The following is a 14704-nucleotide window of genomic DNA, read 5'->3' on the forward strand; positions in this document are numbered from 1 at the left end:
GAAGCAGGTGGATTGTTTGAGGTCAGGAGTTCGAGACCAGCCTGACCCACATGGTGAAACCCCGTCTCTACTAAAAATACAAGAAAATTAGCCGTGTGTGGTGGCACGTGCCTTAATCCCAGCTACTCAGGAGGCTGAGGCAGGAGAATCGCTTGAACCTAGGGAGGCAGAGGTTGCAGTGAGCCAAGATGGTGCCACTGCACTCCAACCTGGGCAGCAGAGCGAGACCTATCTCAAAAATAAAAATAAAGTTAGAAAGTTGTACAAATTACCAGGTTTTTTGATGTGAAAAATATTCAGAGTTGGGAAAAGTTAGGCTTAGGTTCTTCATTCATTTGGCAGTTGCCTAAGCTTCATATTCTGTAATATAGAGCTGTGTTGTTCACCATGGAAGCATAGCCACATGTGTCTCTTGAGCAATTGAAATGTGGCTAGTGCTATTAAAGAACTAAATTTTTAATATTATTTAATTTTAATTAATGTATATTTAAAGATATACTCAATTTTGTTAGTGGAACACTTTTAAATATTTTTGGAACAACTTGAGTATGTGAATTTACTTTCTCCTCTCTGTGTTTTATGAAACTAAACATACATAAATGTTTCTGATGAAAATTTAGCATTGAATTGAAATGTGCTGTAAGTGTAGAATACAAAGAAAACTTTAAAGACTTAGTACAAAAATATAAAACATCTCATTGATAATTTTATACTAGTGACATGCTGAAATAATATATTTGATATATTGGCTTAAGTAAAATATATTAAGATTTTTACTTTTTAAACACACTACTGGAAAAATTTAGATTTATACGTGGTTTGCATTATTTTTATTGGGCAGGACTATTATAGTCACTCTTCTTAGAAATTGATGTAAGTGGTTTGACTTAAATTTCTTGAAGAAATTGTCCTGAAATTTTGTAATTTATAAAGCCCCTTAGAAAACTAAATTACATACAAGTTTGTATGGAGCCCCAAAATAATAGTCCTTCCCCATAAAAAATTTCATGGAGTGTAAAATTAATAAACATGACACTGATGTCACTCCCACCTCCTGCCCCACTTAGAAACATCTAAAACAGATTTCATTCAAGATGTTGATGACTTTCTTCCATTTTTAGATGGAAAAGATAGTCTTTTTCTAGCCATTGTGTCAGAAAGTCTGTTGGATATAAAAAGATACAGTGTGAAAATTACATGTCTTATTTAGAATAAAGCCAATGAGAAAATTAGAATCAGAGCTTATGCTATTTCAGTTTTTATTTCTTTGCATCTGTATATTTTCCTCTTTGGGTATCAAAGTTTGAGTTGATTTCTCTTTGTAAGATTCTTTCTGAGATAGCATAATGAAATATTCAAGATGTGTTGCTGTTTAACATTAGAGGGAGGCAGTCAGTAGCTTTATTCATAAAATTCCACCTGTTCTTTTCACTGGGCTGATTAGGAAAATCCTGATTTATTGGGTTGAAAACTTTTAAACCTAAAATATCTTGAGATTTTTAGAATCTTTTATTTATCAGATGAGTGACCCGCAAAATTTTTAACAGACTCAGTGTAATGTTTGAAATAGAAACTGTTTGGATCCCTTAGTCTTTTCTGGTAACTAAGAAACAAATTTGGCTGTGATATTTGTGATATCTAAATTTGCTTATAAGTTTTCTTTGGCTTTTAAACAGAAGGAATCTCAAAAGAATGATAAAGATTTGAAGATATTAGAGAAAGAGGTAAGCAGTGCTTTCAACTTATTGAAATGTACATATGATAGAAACAGAGTTACATAGATTTAAGAGATAAGGAATCTGCTGCAGTGTGAGGAGTCTTGCAGTGAGGCAAACATGCCATCCAGAACAGTGCGTACGGGAAAACAGTTCTTACAATATTTCGCTGATCTATCCAGGCTATGTTAATGTGGTATGCTGGCAAGGCCAAGATTCAAGATAGCCCACTTAATGAAAAACTGGTAACTGAAAATCATTATGTCAGTTGATTACAATTAGATATGTGGATCAGATATTTATATCTATCCATCATTCACACTCTTCCTGTATGCTAACTTATGTTAAGACAACATAGCTAGAGGATTTCTTAGTGAGCATGCAATCCTAGTGGTCAGACTGTGATGAAGGTAGGCTAACTCCATGCATTGCTCTGCACAATAGGTATAGGCCTTTCTCATGGGTGAAATAACACAGAGCTATACTGTTCAATGTGGTAGCTACTCACCACATGTGACTTATCTAAATTAAATAAGATAAAATTAAGAAGTCAGTTCGGCCGGGCACGGTGGCTCAAGCCTGTAATCCCAGCACTTTGGGAGGCCGAGATGGGCGGATCACGAGGTCAGGAGATCGAGACCATCCTGGCTAACATGGTGAAAACCCGTCTCTACTAAAAAATACAAAAAACTAGCTGGGCAAGGTGGTGGGCGCCTGGGTCCCAGCTACTCGGGAGGCTGAGGCAGGAGAATGGCCTAAACCCGGGAGGCGGAGCTTGCAGTGAGCTGAGATCCGGCCACTGCACTCCAGCCTGGACGACAGAGTGAGACTCCATCTCAAAAAAAAAAAAAAAAAGAACTCAATTCCTCAGTTGCACTAATCACATTTCAAGTGCTCAATAGCCACATGTGATTAGCAGCTACCATACTGGACAGGGCGTTTCCACCATGACAGAAATTTCTATTGAACAGTATTGACCTAAAGAACCGATTTACTTTCCTAGCAATGCTAAACAGCTCACTGTGAACTTCGCTTCTCTGCCGTCTTTTTTTTCTGTTTCCGTTGCTAACCAACTCTTTTTCTCATGGATATATTCTTTCGATATATTAAAATCTTTCATTTGATTACAGTCGAATGTTGGCTTTTGACCAAGAGTATGTCAGAGTAACTGTAGACGTCTGCTCAGTTGCTCTGATTCTTTTGTATTTATTCTAATAATGTTAGCTATCATTTTATTGAGGATACATGTAAGGGTTGATATTTAATCACTGAGGAGTAATCACTGAGTCTCAGTGAGATAGCTGGTAAGTGAGTGAGTGGTAGAGCCAGGATTAGAACTAATAATTTATATCAGTGACTTCATTGGGTATAGAATTTTAGGGTGGCAGGTTTCCCCCATTACATTAAAAATATCGTTTCATTTCATTGTCTTTTGGCTTCCACATTTTCTGTGGACAAATATTGGTTTGAGGGGGGGTTTTGTTGTTTGGTTTCGCTTTTTAAATCTGGTAATAGCAGCAGGAATGATGCCTTGCCAGTGCCTAGTACATTCTCCTCAGAAGCCCAGCTCTGCCTTCTTGAAATAAAAAACATTTAGCATTTTAAGCTAATTTGAATTTGTGTAATGTAAGCTAAAGAAAATAACTATTATAGGTGGAAATACCTTAAACGTGAATAAATAGCGGCCAGGTTTGGTGGCTGACACCTGTAATCCTAGCACTTTGGGAGGCCAAGGCTGGTGGATCACGAGGTCAGGAGATCGAGGCCATCCCGGCTAACACAGTGAAACCCCATCTCTACTAAAAATACAAAAAATTAGCTGGGCATGGTGGGGGGTGCCTGTAGTCCTAGCTACTTGGGAGGCTGAGGCAGAAGAATCGCTTGAACCCAGAAGGCAGAGTTTGCAGTGAGCCGAGATCACGCCACTGCACTCCAGCCTGGGCAACAGAGCAAGACTCCATCTCAAAAAAAAAAAAGTGAATAAATAGCTTAATTGTACTTGGAATTTATAGCAACTAAAGTTCTTCTGTTCTTAAAATGCATTAAGACTTTTAAGATGTATCATAGGTAAATATGATTATTCAGATAGCTAGTAACATTAGAATATCTACAAGCATAATGTCAAAATCAGAGATTTTTCCAGAAACTTTAGGGGTGATTATTCGTAATCATTTATTATTACCTTGTTTTTGTCCAGATTCGTGTTCTTCTACAGGAACGTGGTACCCAGGACAGGCAGATCCAGGATCTGGAAACTGAGTTGGAAAAGATGGAAGCAAGGCTAAATGCTGCACTCAGGGAAAAAACGTCTCTCTCTGCAAATAATGCTACACTGGAGAAACAACTTATTGAATTGACCAGGACTAATGAACTACTAAAATCTAAGGTATCTGAGCCTCATGATAACATTTACAGTTGAATAAATATAAACATGTTTTTTCGGGCCGGGCGCAGTGGCTCACGCCTGTAATCCCAGCATTTCGGGAGGCCAAGGCGGGTAGATCACCTGAGGTTGGGAGTTCGAGATCACCCTGACCAACATGGAGAAACCCCATCTCCACTAAAAATACAAAAATTAGCGAGGCACATTGGCGGGCACCTGTAATCTCAGCTACTCTGGAGGCTGAGGCAGAAGAATCACTTGAACCCAGGAGGTGGAGGTTGCAGTGAGCTGAGATGGCGCCATTGCACTCCATCCTAGGCAAGAGACTGAGACTCCGTCTCAAAAAAACAAAACAAAACAAAGTATACCAGGCAATTCAGATTCATTTTGTTAAGCAAACATGTTTCAAGAAATCCTGTCTCAGGGACTTGCTTTAGAATCTTGCAATGTACTCTCCAGCACATAGAGGTGAGTGACCACCCACCTTTCAAAACTAAACCAGCAGGCCAGGCATAGTGGCTCACACCTGTAATCCCAGCACTTTGGGAAGCTGAGACGGATGGATCACTTGAGGTCAGGAGTTCGAGACTAGCCTAGCCTAACATGGCGAAACCCCATCTTTACCAAAAATACAAAAATTAGCCAGGTATGGTGGCACACACCTGTAATTCCAGCTACTCAGGAGGCTGAGGCATGAGAATCACTTGAACCCGGGAGGTGAAAGTTGCAGTGAGCAACACGGCACTCCAGCCTGGGTGACAGAGTGAGACTCTGTCTCATAAAAATAAAATCAAAATAAACCAGCAAGTCACATTAAGGAAAAGAGGGATAAGAACAGTAGATCGGTGCAGTGGCTCATGCCTGTATTTCCAGCATTTTGGAAGGCTGAGGGCTGGAGAATTGCTTGAGGCCAGGAATTTGAGACCAGCCTGGGCAAAATATCAAGACCTCATCTCTATAAACAACTTGAAAAATTAGCTAGGGCTGGTGGTGGTGCACACCAGTAATCCCAGCTACTCAGGAAGTTGAGGCAGGAGGATTGAGTCCAGGAGTTTGAGATTATAGTGAGCTATCATCATGCCACTCCACTCTAACCTGGACAGCGAAGCGAGACTTGATCTCTTAAAAAGAAAAGAAAAAAATGAAATCAATCAGTAATTATGGTGTAGGTCAAAGACTGTTCTCTCTACCAAAGCATATTACAGTCAAAAACATAACCCCAGTGATAGGTAGACAAATCATTATTTGTGTATTTCAAATATATCTTAGCAGAAAATATTTCTGAATTTTTTACTGTTTGTTGTACTTAGTTTTCTGAAAATGGTAACCAGAAGAATTTGAGAATTCTAAGCTTGGAGTTGATGAAACTTAGAAACAAAAGAGAAACAAAGATGAAGGTGAGTGCTGCCTTTGGCAGGTTTGCTGTGTCTGGATCTGGGGATCGGTACAATTTTCTCATTTCCTAAAACGTATCTTTGTTGTATAGGGTATGATGGCTAAGCAAGAAGGCATGGAGATGAAGCTGCAGGTCACCCAAAGGAGTCTTGAAGAGTCTCAGGGGAAAATAGCCCAACTGGAGGGAAAACTGTAAGTGACTGAATGTGAAGAAGCAATTCAGTTAAGTGGAAGCAATTCTTGATTTGACTCTCTTCACAAATTATTGTTTACTGAGACTTCAGCCTTCTCTTAGTACTTATCTCATTGCCTCCCTCCAGTTGCCCTATTTCTCTTTTTGAACGAGAATGAGCCCTAATCATTCTCAAACATGTTGTGCTAGAAAGTTGTATGAGTGCATTACTTTTGTACATCTTCTATATTAATGATGAGGAAAGGTTTCATGATCTTATGAAAGTGGTCATTAGATTGAAATGGAAAAACACTGGTATAGCACGTTGTGATCTATGCACAATCGTAGCCTTTGATTTGAGCTTTAATTTACATATAATAAAATGTGTGGATAGTAAGTGTTCAGTTTGGTGACTTTAGCAGTTGTATACACCTATGTAACGTTACCAAACAAGATAGAGAACATTTTCATCCTTTCAGAAAGTTCCTTCACACCTCTTCTTGTCTCCCTGCTACTGCCTGTGCCATGTCCCCATCCCCACAACTACTTTCTCACTTACGTCATCATAAATTAGCTTTGCCTTTTTTTATTTATTATCATTATCATTATTATTATTATTATTTTAGAGATGGGGCATTGCTGTGTTACTCAGGCTGGTCTCAAACTCCTGGACTCAAGTGATACCACCCTGACCTTCCAGAGTGCTGGAGTTAGAGACATGGCCGCTATACCTGTCCAGTTTTGCCTTTTTTTAGGACATGCAAGAGAGAAAGAGCATGTGTGTGTGTGTAGCTTCTTTTGTTTGATGTAATTTTTCAAGATTCATCCAATCTGTTCTGTGTACTATAATTTTTCCCATTTTATTTCTGAGTAGTGGTTCACCCTATGAATGTCCCTCCATCTCTTTACTCTTCTCCTTTTGATCATTATTTGGGCTGTTGCCAGTTTCTGCCATTAAAAAGACTGCTGTGAACATGTTTTATGTTTTTTTATGGACATGTTTTTATTTCTCAGAGAAATTTCTAGGAGTAGAATTCTTGGGTAATAGGGTAGTGTATATATAATGTTTTTTAAAACTCAAAAGTGGTTTTGCCATTTTTATACACCCCCTGGCAATGTATGACAGTTTCAGTTGTTCCAGATTCTCACCAACATTTAATGTTGTCAGTCTGTTTGATTTTAGCCTTTCTACGAGGTAGGTAGTGGTATCTCCTTTGTGATTTTAATTTGTTGCTATGAATGTTGACCATATTTTTATGTGCTTATTGACCATTTTATGTGCATATCACCTTTTGCAAGGTGTCTGTTGAAGTCTTTTGTCCATTTCTTGCATTGGACGATTTCGTGGAGGTAAATAGATAAGTAATCGAATACCAGGTAGTCTGGGACAAAAGCACACAAAATGCTATTAAGTATGTTGGGTGGGTGGGAAAACCAGGAAGACCACAAAAAAAATTATTTCTAACACTTGGGATACTGTAATTATGGTTCTTGTCATCATAGGTTTTTTGTCAGTGTATATGCCAAAAACTGGATCACTTAAATAAAAATTTTAGTCTTCTATTTGGATATAAATTGTGAATTTGAGAAATCACATAAAATAATTGTTAAGAGTTAGGACTCTGGAGTCAGCCTGCCTGATACAGCAGTATCTGGTACATAAGCATTATGTATGATTATTAAATAATGAAACTAGAATGTATTAACATATGCAATTTTTGTTTTAGTGTTTCAATAGAGAAAGAAAAGATTGATGAAAAATCTGAAACAGAAAAACTATTAGAATACATCGAAGAAATTAGGTAATATGAGCAGTAGCTTTAAATTGAACCTTATTTTTTTAATACTGAATCATTTTTATCATTTATCTGTTATTTTTCCCTGTGCCTAAATAGATGTGCTTTTTAAGATAATTTGTTTTAATGCAGTTGTGCTTCAGATCAAGTGGAAAAATACAAGCTAGATATTGCCCAGTTAGAAGAAAATTTGAAAGAGAAGAATGATGAAATTTTAAGCCTTAAGCAGTCTCTTGAGGAGAATATTGTTATATTATCTAAACAAGTAGAAGATCTAAATGCAAAATGTCAGCTGCTTGAAAAAGAAAAAGGTATTACAGTGTTTCATAGTTACTTTCTTTAGATAAGTGTTACATACAACATTTAGGAAAAATACTGCTATGCTAAAACAACTTTTTAAATATAATTAGCTATACTAACATTTTAAATATAATTAACTATATAGCTATACAACAGCAAAAACCTGTACTGCATTTTAGAATATTTTACTCTTATAATGTTTGTTTTCTGTTTGTTTCAATGCAGCATATTACCTGTCTTGATTGAAATATATACAGTTGTATAATTCTTGACTTTTCCACTAGGTGGCTATTTAAAAATCAGTAGATACACAGAACAAGATTTGTGGGTTTTATTATGTAGCACATAATATATATTATATGTAAGGATACAAAGTTCACAGTTTTGTTTTTTTCTTTGGCAATACCATGCTAAAAGCAGTATAAAGGAATATTATGGGAGTCCAGTTTCTCAATGTTAATGTTCCTATCTAATTCCAGTATTTTTCATGTTTTGCACTTTCTAGAAGAACATGTCAACAGGAATAGAGAACACAATGAAAATCTAAATGCTGAGATGCAAAACTTAAAACAGAAGCTTATTCTTGAACAACAGGAACGTGAAAAGCTTCAACAAAAACAATTGCAAGTTGATTCACTTCTGCAACAAGAGAAAGTAATTTACTACCATTTTTTTTAAACTGTTTATTTTGTGTCATACATTTCCCTATGTCTCTGAACACCTTTACATTGTGTATATTCTTTGATCTAATAGTTCAGTCTTTAGAGTCTTATCCTGAGGACATAATCATGGATATGCTGAGGATTTAGCTACATATTTTCACTACATGTTTACCACAGGGTTATGAATAATGTGGGAAAATGACAACAGATACAGCAAAACAGGGAAATAATTTTTTAAAAAATTTTCTGGTTCATGCTTGTGTGATTTAGGCTATATAAACATTTACACTTACCTTGTAAAAGAGTGTCTACTTACAGAAGAAACAAAGCAATTTTTAAAATCCAGATTATTTATAGAACATTTTACATATCAGTGAGAAGAAAGAAAGTCCACTGAAAAATTATGGGCATAGGATAGAAAAAGAGAAGGTGAAGTTCTGATGGCCTATAAATGTAGAAAGATGCTCCACCTTAGTAGTAACCAAGGAAGTAGAAATAATTTTTTTTCACTTACAAAATTGGCACAAATTAAAACATTTGATAATGTAAAATACTGGTGAGAATTAAGCCAACAGGTTCTTACATGCACTGATGTGAAATATTATAGTGTTAGACAACCTACAACAGCTAAAGGAATTGAGGAATATACACTGACCTGGAAAGATTTCAACAACAGAGTATATATCATTTGTATCCCTCCCCAAATGTGTATGTATAGAAAAGTGTATAGAAAAAGACCAGAAGGCATATATATTCCAAACTCGTAGCTATCTCTGCAATGGGAAAACTAAAATTAGGGGAAGAAGTCGTCAAAGATAATATTAACATCATTTGTAATATTTGAATTATTTCACAATGGTGATTTATTTGTATATTGTATAGCTTAAAAAATAATTATATAATATGGAAATCACCACATACTTTTTATATAATATGTGAAACATTATATTAATATCAAAGCCAGTTGGAAAGCAGATATATATATATAAAATGTCATTTTAGTTTAAGAAGTTTCTGCATGTGCGTTGCATAGAAAAAAGCCTAAGATGATATTTGCTGCAATGTTAACAAGGTATAGGAAATAATCTATGAAAACAAATATGCTATTTCTATATTGTTTTAAGTTTCCTTGAATCTCTTGCATTTAGGTTTCATCCTTCTTTATCTGTACTTTTTTTTTGTCTTCTAGTACAACCTCACAATGCCATTCCAATTTATTTTGGTGATTTTCTGTTTGGATATAGGAATTATCTTCTAGTCTTCATCAGAAGCTCTGTTCTTTTCAAGAGGAAATGGTTAAAGAGAAGAATCTCTTTGAGGAAGAATTAAAGCAAGCACTGGATGAGCTTGATAAATTACAGCAAAAGGAGGAACAAGCTGAAAGGCTAGTCAAGCAATTGGAAGAGGAAGCAAAATCTAGAGCTGAAGAATTAAAATTCCTAGAAGGAAAGCTGAAAGGGTTTGTATTAATAGGATCTCATGTTTATATATGACTACAGATGTCACAAATTATTTTGAGTACTTTTTTTTAGTATTCTCATATCAATCATGTGAGCGTGTGAGGTTGGAATTATTTTACAATTAAGTCGTAATTATTATTTTACAATTAAGTAGTAGACACAGAATGTGTACACAAAACGTACATGCAAACATGTAAGCCCCCTTTTTTAAGTTAAAAGTTAAATGTATTGCCCCCTTTTTTTTAAGTCCAAAGAGAGTTTTAATAAACAAATGACAAAAGTTTTGCACTTCTTTACTACTCTGATAATTTCTGAAATTTATTGGACATCAGCATTAGAACAATAATGGACTCGGGGCTGCAATTCCTGTACTTTGGGATGCCAAGGTGGGAGGATTGCTTGAGCTCAGGAGTTTGAGACCAGCCTGTGCAATATAGTGAGACCTCATCTCTACTAAAAATTAAAAAAAAAAACTAGCTGAGCACGTTGGCGTGTGCCTGTAGTCCCAGCTACTTAGAAAGTTGTGGGAGGAGAGTCACTTGAGCCCAGGAGATCAAGGCTACAGTGAGCCGTGATCATGTCACTGCACTCCAGCCTGAGCAACAGAGCGAGACTCTGTCTCAAAAACAAAAAACAATAATGAACTTGGGGAAAAAAAATAAAGAATCCCTCCCGTTAATAAATAGCATTCCCATTTTTTGTCTATGCATTTACATAGTATAAGTTACACCTTTAATTATATTTTTCAGGGAGCACAAACACTTCAGAAATGCAAAGCAGGCTGGCACAATGGCACATGCCTAAAGTCCCAGCTACTCAGGAGGCTGAGATGGGAGGATCTTTAGGTCAGGAGTTTGAGGCTGTAGTGCTCAATGATTGTGCCTGTTAATAGCCGTGGCACTCTTGCCTGGGCAACATAGCAAGATGCCCTCTGAATCAATAACTGATAAAAAGCAAATGAGAAAAAATAATTAGAACTAGGAGACATTCAAAAATAAGAAATCTATTATTTATAGTAGAAAGACTTTAAAATCTCAGCCAGACACGGTGGCGCACACCTGTAATCCCACCACTTTGGAAGGCTGAGACAGGCGGATCACAAGGTCAGGAGTTTGAGACCAGCCTGGCCAATAACGGTGAAACCCTGTCTCTACTAAAAATACAAAATAAATTAGCCCTGTGTGGTGGCGCATGCCTGTAATCCCAGCTACTCAGGAGGCTGAGGCAGGAGAATTGCTTTAATCCAGGAGGCAAAGGTTGTGGTGAGCTGACGTTGCACTACTGCACTCCAGCCTAGGCGACAGAGGGAGACTCTGTCTCAAAAAAAAAAAAAAAAAAAAGACTGAAATCTCACTTTTTTCCCTAATTCTAGTTCCTTATAATTTCTGCCACATTATGTTTCCTTCTCCCGCACACTTATTTATTTCATTTTGTTTTGTCCATAGTATTTGCTAATTTTTTATTTATTAAGAGAAACTATTCCTTAGCCTACATATTCCTATTTCATAATTCAGGAACACAGGTCAGTGACAAACTACTACATTTAAGTTACAAAGTCTGGTTTGATTCTTGAGTTCAAATTGCAAATATTATTTAAATCCTTGGGATCTCATCATTAAAACATTTTTTAGCCAATGACTATGGGCTAGATAGGAGTTTGTGTTATTGTAATATATATCACACCTGTGAATCTGTCTCGGTAGATACTTTTGTTATCAATCTTTTCTGTTTTCTTGTGATTAGTAATGAAAATGAACAGCAAGGTTTTTCATATCCCTGCTTTTGGGGAAACAATACAAAATTGTAATTAGGGGTGTTCTATATTACAGCCAATCTCAGGGAACAAGAATCTTGAGAAAATAAGATAATGTCATTTTCAGAGAGGAAAGTTGAGATAATTATTTATTCTAACCCAAAAAACTGTGGTCCAATAGTCAAGAGATAACGATTTTTGTTACTAATTCTGTTAGCTAGCTGGTTGATTCTGAGCAAGACAATCTTAGTTTCTTTCATTTTCTACTTCATTAGATATAAAAAAGTTTTATGAGATGATCTCTAAGATCCCTTCTAGCATGGAAATTTCAAGCTTAAGAGAAAAACCAACTAAGTCTTGAAAATAATTCTTCTAGGGGACAGGGAAGAAAATATTTTTATTATATACTATTTAGTAATATTCGATTGCTATTGCTGTGGTGTGTATTTTTTTGAAATCCCACACTTGTTACAGAATGAATTTGACCAGCTGTTTTTCTTATCTCACTGTCCAACTTAGTCTATAAGTATACAATGCTTATTTACAATGTTTAGTTCTATATGTTTTTTAAAAGATGTCTCATAAAGCTCATATGCATATCTAAAGATTTTATCACCACTGTGGAAATATGTTATTTCCAAAATATCTCTGAGATTTAATAGCATATGTTTATAAAGATGACTTAAAACCCATTCTGTCTATGCAAAATAATCCATTAAAGAAGTTATTGAATCTTTCAGTAATAGTGTATTATGTGGGTAATTCATATAATCAGAATAAATCCACAGAGTCTTATAACTGTTTCTGTAATTTAAAATGAAATGTCTTTAATTGTTCATAGTCTTTCTCAAGTATCTAAATGGAGAGAATGAAACTTCATTCAATCTAGATGTTTTTTAACTGCTAATCTTTTGCAGTCTTTAGTCCTGGCTAATATCTTAAGATTTTCTTTTATAGTCTTTTATATTCTACTACCTTCTTCCCCCAAATTTTTAAAGCAAAAAAGCAGAAAAGATAAGTTGAAGCTAGTAGAAAAATGCATAAAAAACATGTCTTTCGGCCGGGCGCGGTGGCTCAAGCCTGTAATCCCAGCACTTTGGGAGGCCGAGACGGGCGGATCATGAGGTCAGGAGATCGAGACCATCCTGGCTAACACAGTGAAACCCCGTCTCCACTAAAAAATACAAAAAACTAGCCGGGCGAGGTGGCGGGCGCCTGTAGTCCCAGCTACTCGGGAGGCTGAGGCAGGAGAATGGCGTAAACCCGGGAGGCGGAGCTTGCAATGAGCTGAGATCCGGCCACTGCACTCCAGCCTGGGCGACAGAGCAAGACTCCTTCTCAAAAAAAAAAAAAACACATCTTTCGAGGTAAGTCATAAATTAGGATCTGAGCTATTTAGCAGGTAATGCAATGGTGAAGATACGAGCTATATGATTCACAGTTTCAAAGGTAAATACCATTTTCTTTCTTAGGGTAATAATTGTAGGTGGCATTTTATCTTTTAATTATTTCTTTTTCTTAGGAAGGAGGCTGAACTGGAGAAAAGTAGTGCTGCGCATACCCAGGCCACCCTGCTTTTTCAGGAAAAGTATAACAGTACAGTGCAAAGCCTTGAAGATGTTACTGCTCAATTTGAAAGGTATTTTTCTTTTGAGCCTGCACTCTGAAATATAACATAAGCAGAAAGGGGCGTTTACCCAGGGAAATCTGTGAACTGCGAACAAAGCAGTCACACAAAGGACGATTCGTATTAGTTTAAATTCCATAATCACCAACCATAAGTGGGCATTTAGCATTATCTGGTAAGCTTATTATATTTATATAATTCCCCTTTATAATTTATAGAAATTCCCCTTTCTCACTATCCACTTCCAACTTTTATGCACTGAGCCGGGTGCAGTGGCCCATGCCTGTAGTCCTAGCCACTCCATACGCTGAGGTGGGAGGATCAAGTCATTCACTTAGAAGCATTTGGTGCTTCTGCCTTACTCTCTTGATGTTATCATTTTCATAAAGAAATCAGAAATTGCTATCTCCTCATTAGACCTATACAGAGACCCACATTTGTACTCATCCTATCTTCCCACCTGTTACAGATGAAATGTCCTAGTCTTTTCATCTTCAGTGACCTCACTCTATCATTTTTTTCTCTCATAATTTGAAATCTTTTTACTGGATTTTTTCCAATCAATATTAAAACCTGATAATATAAATCTATCTTTAAAATATGTTAATTAGCTGGGTGCTGTGGCTCATACCAGTAATCCCTGTGCTTTGGGAGGCCAAGGCAGGAAGATTGCTTGAGGCCAGGAGTTTGAGACCAGCCTGGGCAATAGAGTAAGACCTTGTTTCTACAGAAAAATATTAAGAATTAGCCAGGCGCTGGGCGCAGTGGCTCAAGTCCGTAATCCCAGCACTTTAGGAGGCCGAGACCGGTGGATCATGAGGTCAGGAGATCGAGACCATCCTGGCTAACACGGTGAAACCCTGTCTCTACTAAAAAAAACAAAAAATTAGCCGGGCATGGTGGCGGGCGCCTATAGTCCCAGCTACTCGGGAGGCTGAGGCAGGAGAATGGCGTGAACCCGAGAGGCGGAACTTGCAGTGAGCTGAGATCCAGCCACTGCACTCCAGCCTGGGTGACAGCAAAAAAAAAAAAAAAAAGAATTAGCCAGGCATTGTGGCACATGCTACTTGGGAGACTGAGGGCGGGAGGATCACCTGAGCCCAGGAGTTCCAGGCTGCACTGAGCTAAGATCACACCACTGCACTCCAGCCTGGGTGATAGAGCAAGATTGTCTCAAAACAAACAAAAAATAAATAAAATACACAAATTGTTTTAAAAACTCCTCTGACCTTAACTTCCTTTTGCAGCTAACACCACCAGTCATTCCCTTCCTAACCCAAAATTCTACTCCTTTTCAGTCCTTTTCCTTCTCCTTTTCCTTCTCTTGACAGAGAAGATTGTCTCTATATCCACTTCCTCACCTCTCATGCCTTCTACTTATTTTCTCCTTAAATAAAAAGTTTATTTTGGGTGGAACTACAAATTACAAAGGCCAATATAA

General features: G+C 36.9%; 1 protein-coding gene across 3 annotated transcripts in view; it reads left to right on the plus strand.

Moving 5' to 3' along the window:
* The window catches only part of HMMR (hyaluronan-mediated motility receptor (RHAMM)), a 33740-nt gene that overhangs the window by 6985 nt on the left and 12051 nt on the right, over window positions 1–14704 (plus strand). The window contains exons 4-12 of one of the 3 annotated variants that reach the window (XM_011947729.1): window positions 1677–1724; window positions 3913–4101; window positions 5409–5495; window positions 5585–5685; window positions 7393–7467; window positions 7594–7772; window positions 8267–8415; window positions 9668–9882; window positions 13159–13275. In XM_011947729.1, coding sequence (XP_011803119.1) covers window positions 1677–1724; window positions 3913–4101; window positions 5409–5495; window positions 5585–5685; window positions 7393–7467; window positions 7594–7772; window positions 8267–8415; window positions 9668–9882; window positions 13159–13275 — 1160 coding nt within the window. The remainder of the gene's footprint in view (window positions 1–1676; window positions 1725–3912; window positions 4102–5408; window positions 5496–5584; window positions 5686–7392; window positions 7468–7593; window positions 7773–8266; window positions 8416–9667; window positions 9883–13158; window positions 13276–14704) is intronic. The other 2 variants (XM_011947730.1, XM_011947732.1) reach the window with 2 other exon arrangements.

The sequence above is a fragment of the Colobus angolensis genome, unplaced genomic scaffold, assembly GCF_000951035.1.
Source record: "Colobus angolensis palliatus isolate OR3802 unplaced genomic scaffold, Cang.pa_1.0 Scaffold27, whole genome shotgun sequence".
Taxonomy (NCBI): domain Eukaryota; kingdom Metazoa; phylum Chordata; class Mammalia; order Primates; family Cercopithecidae; genus Colobus; species Colobus angolensis.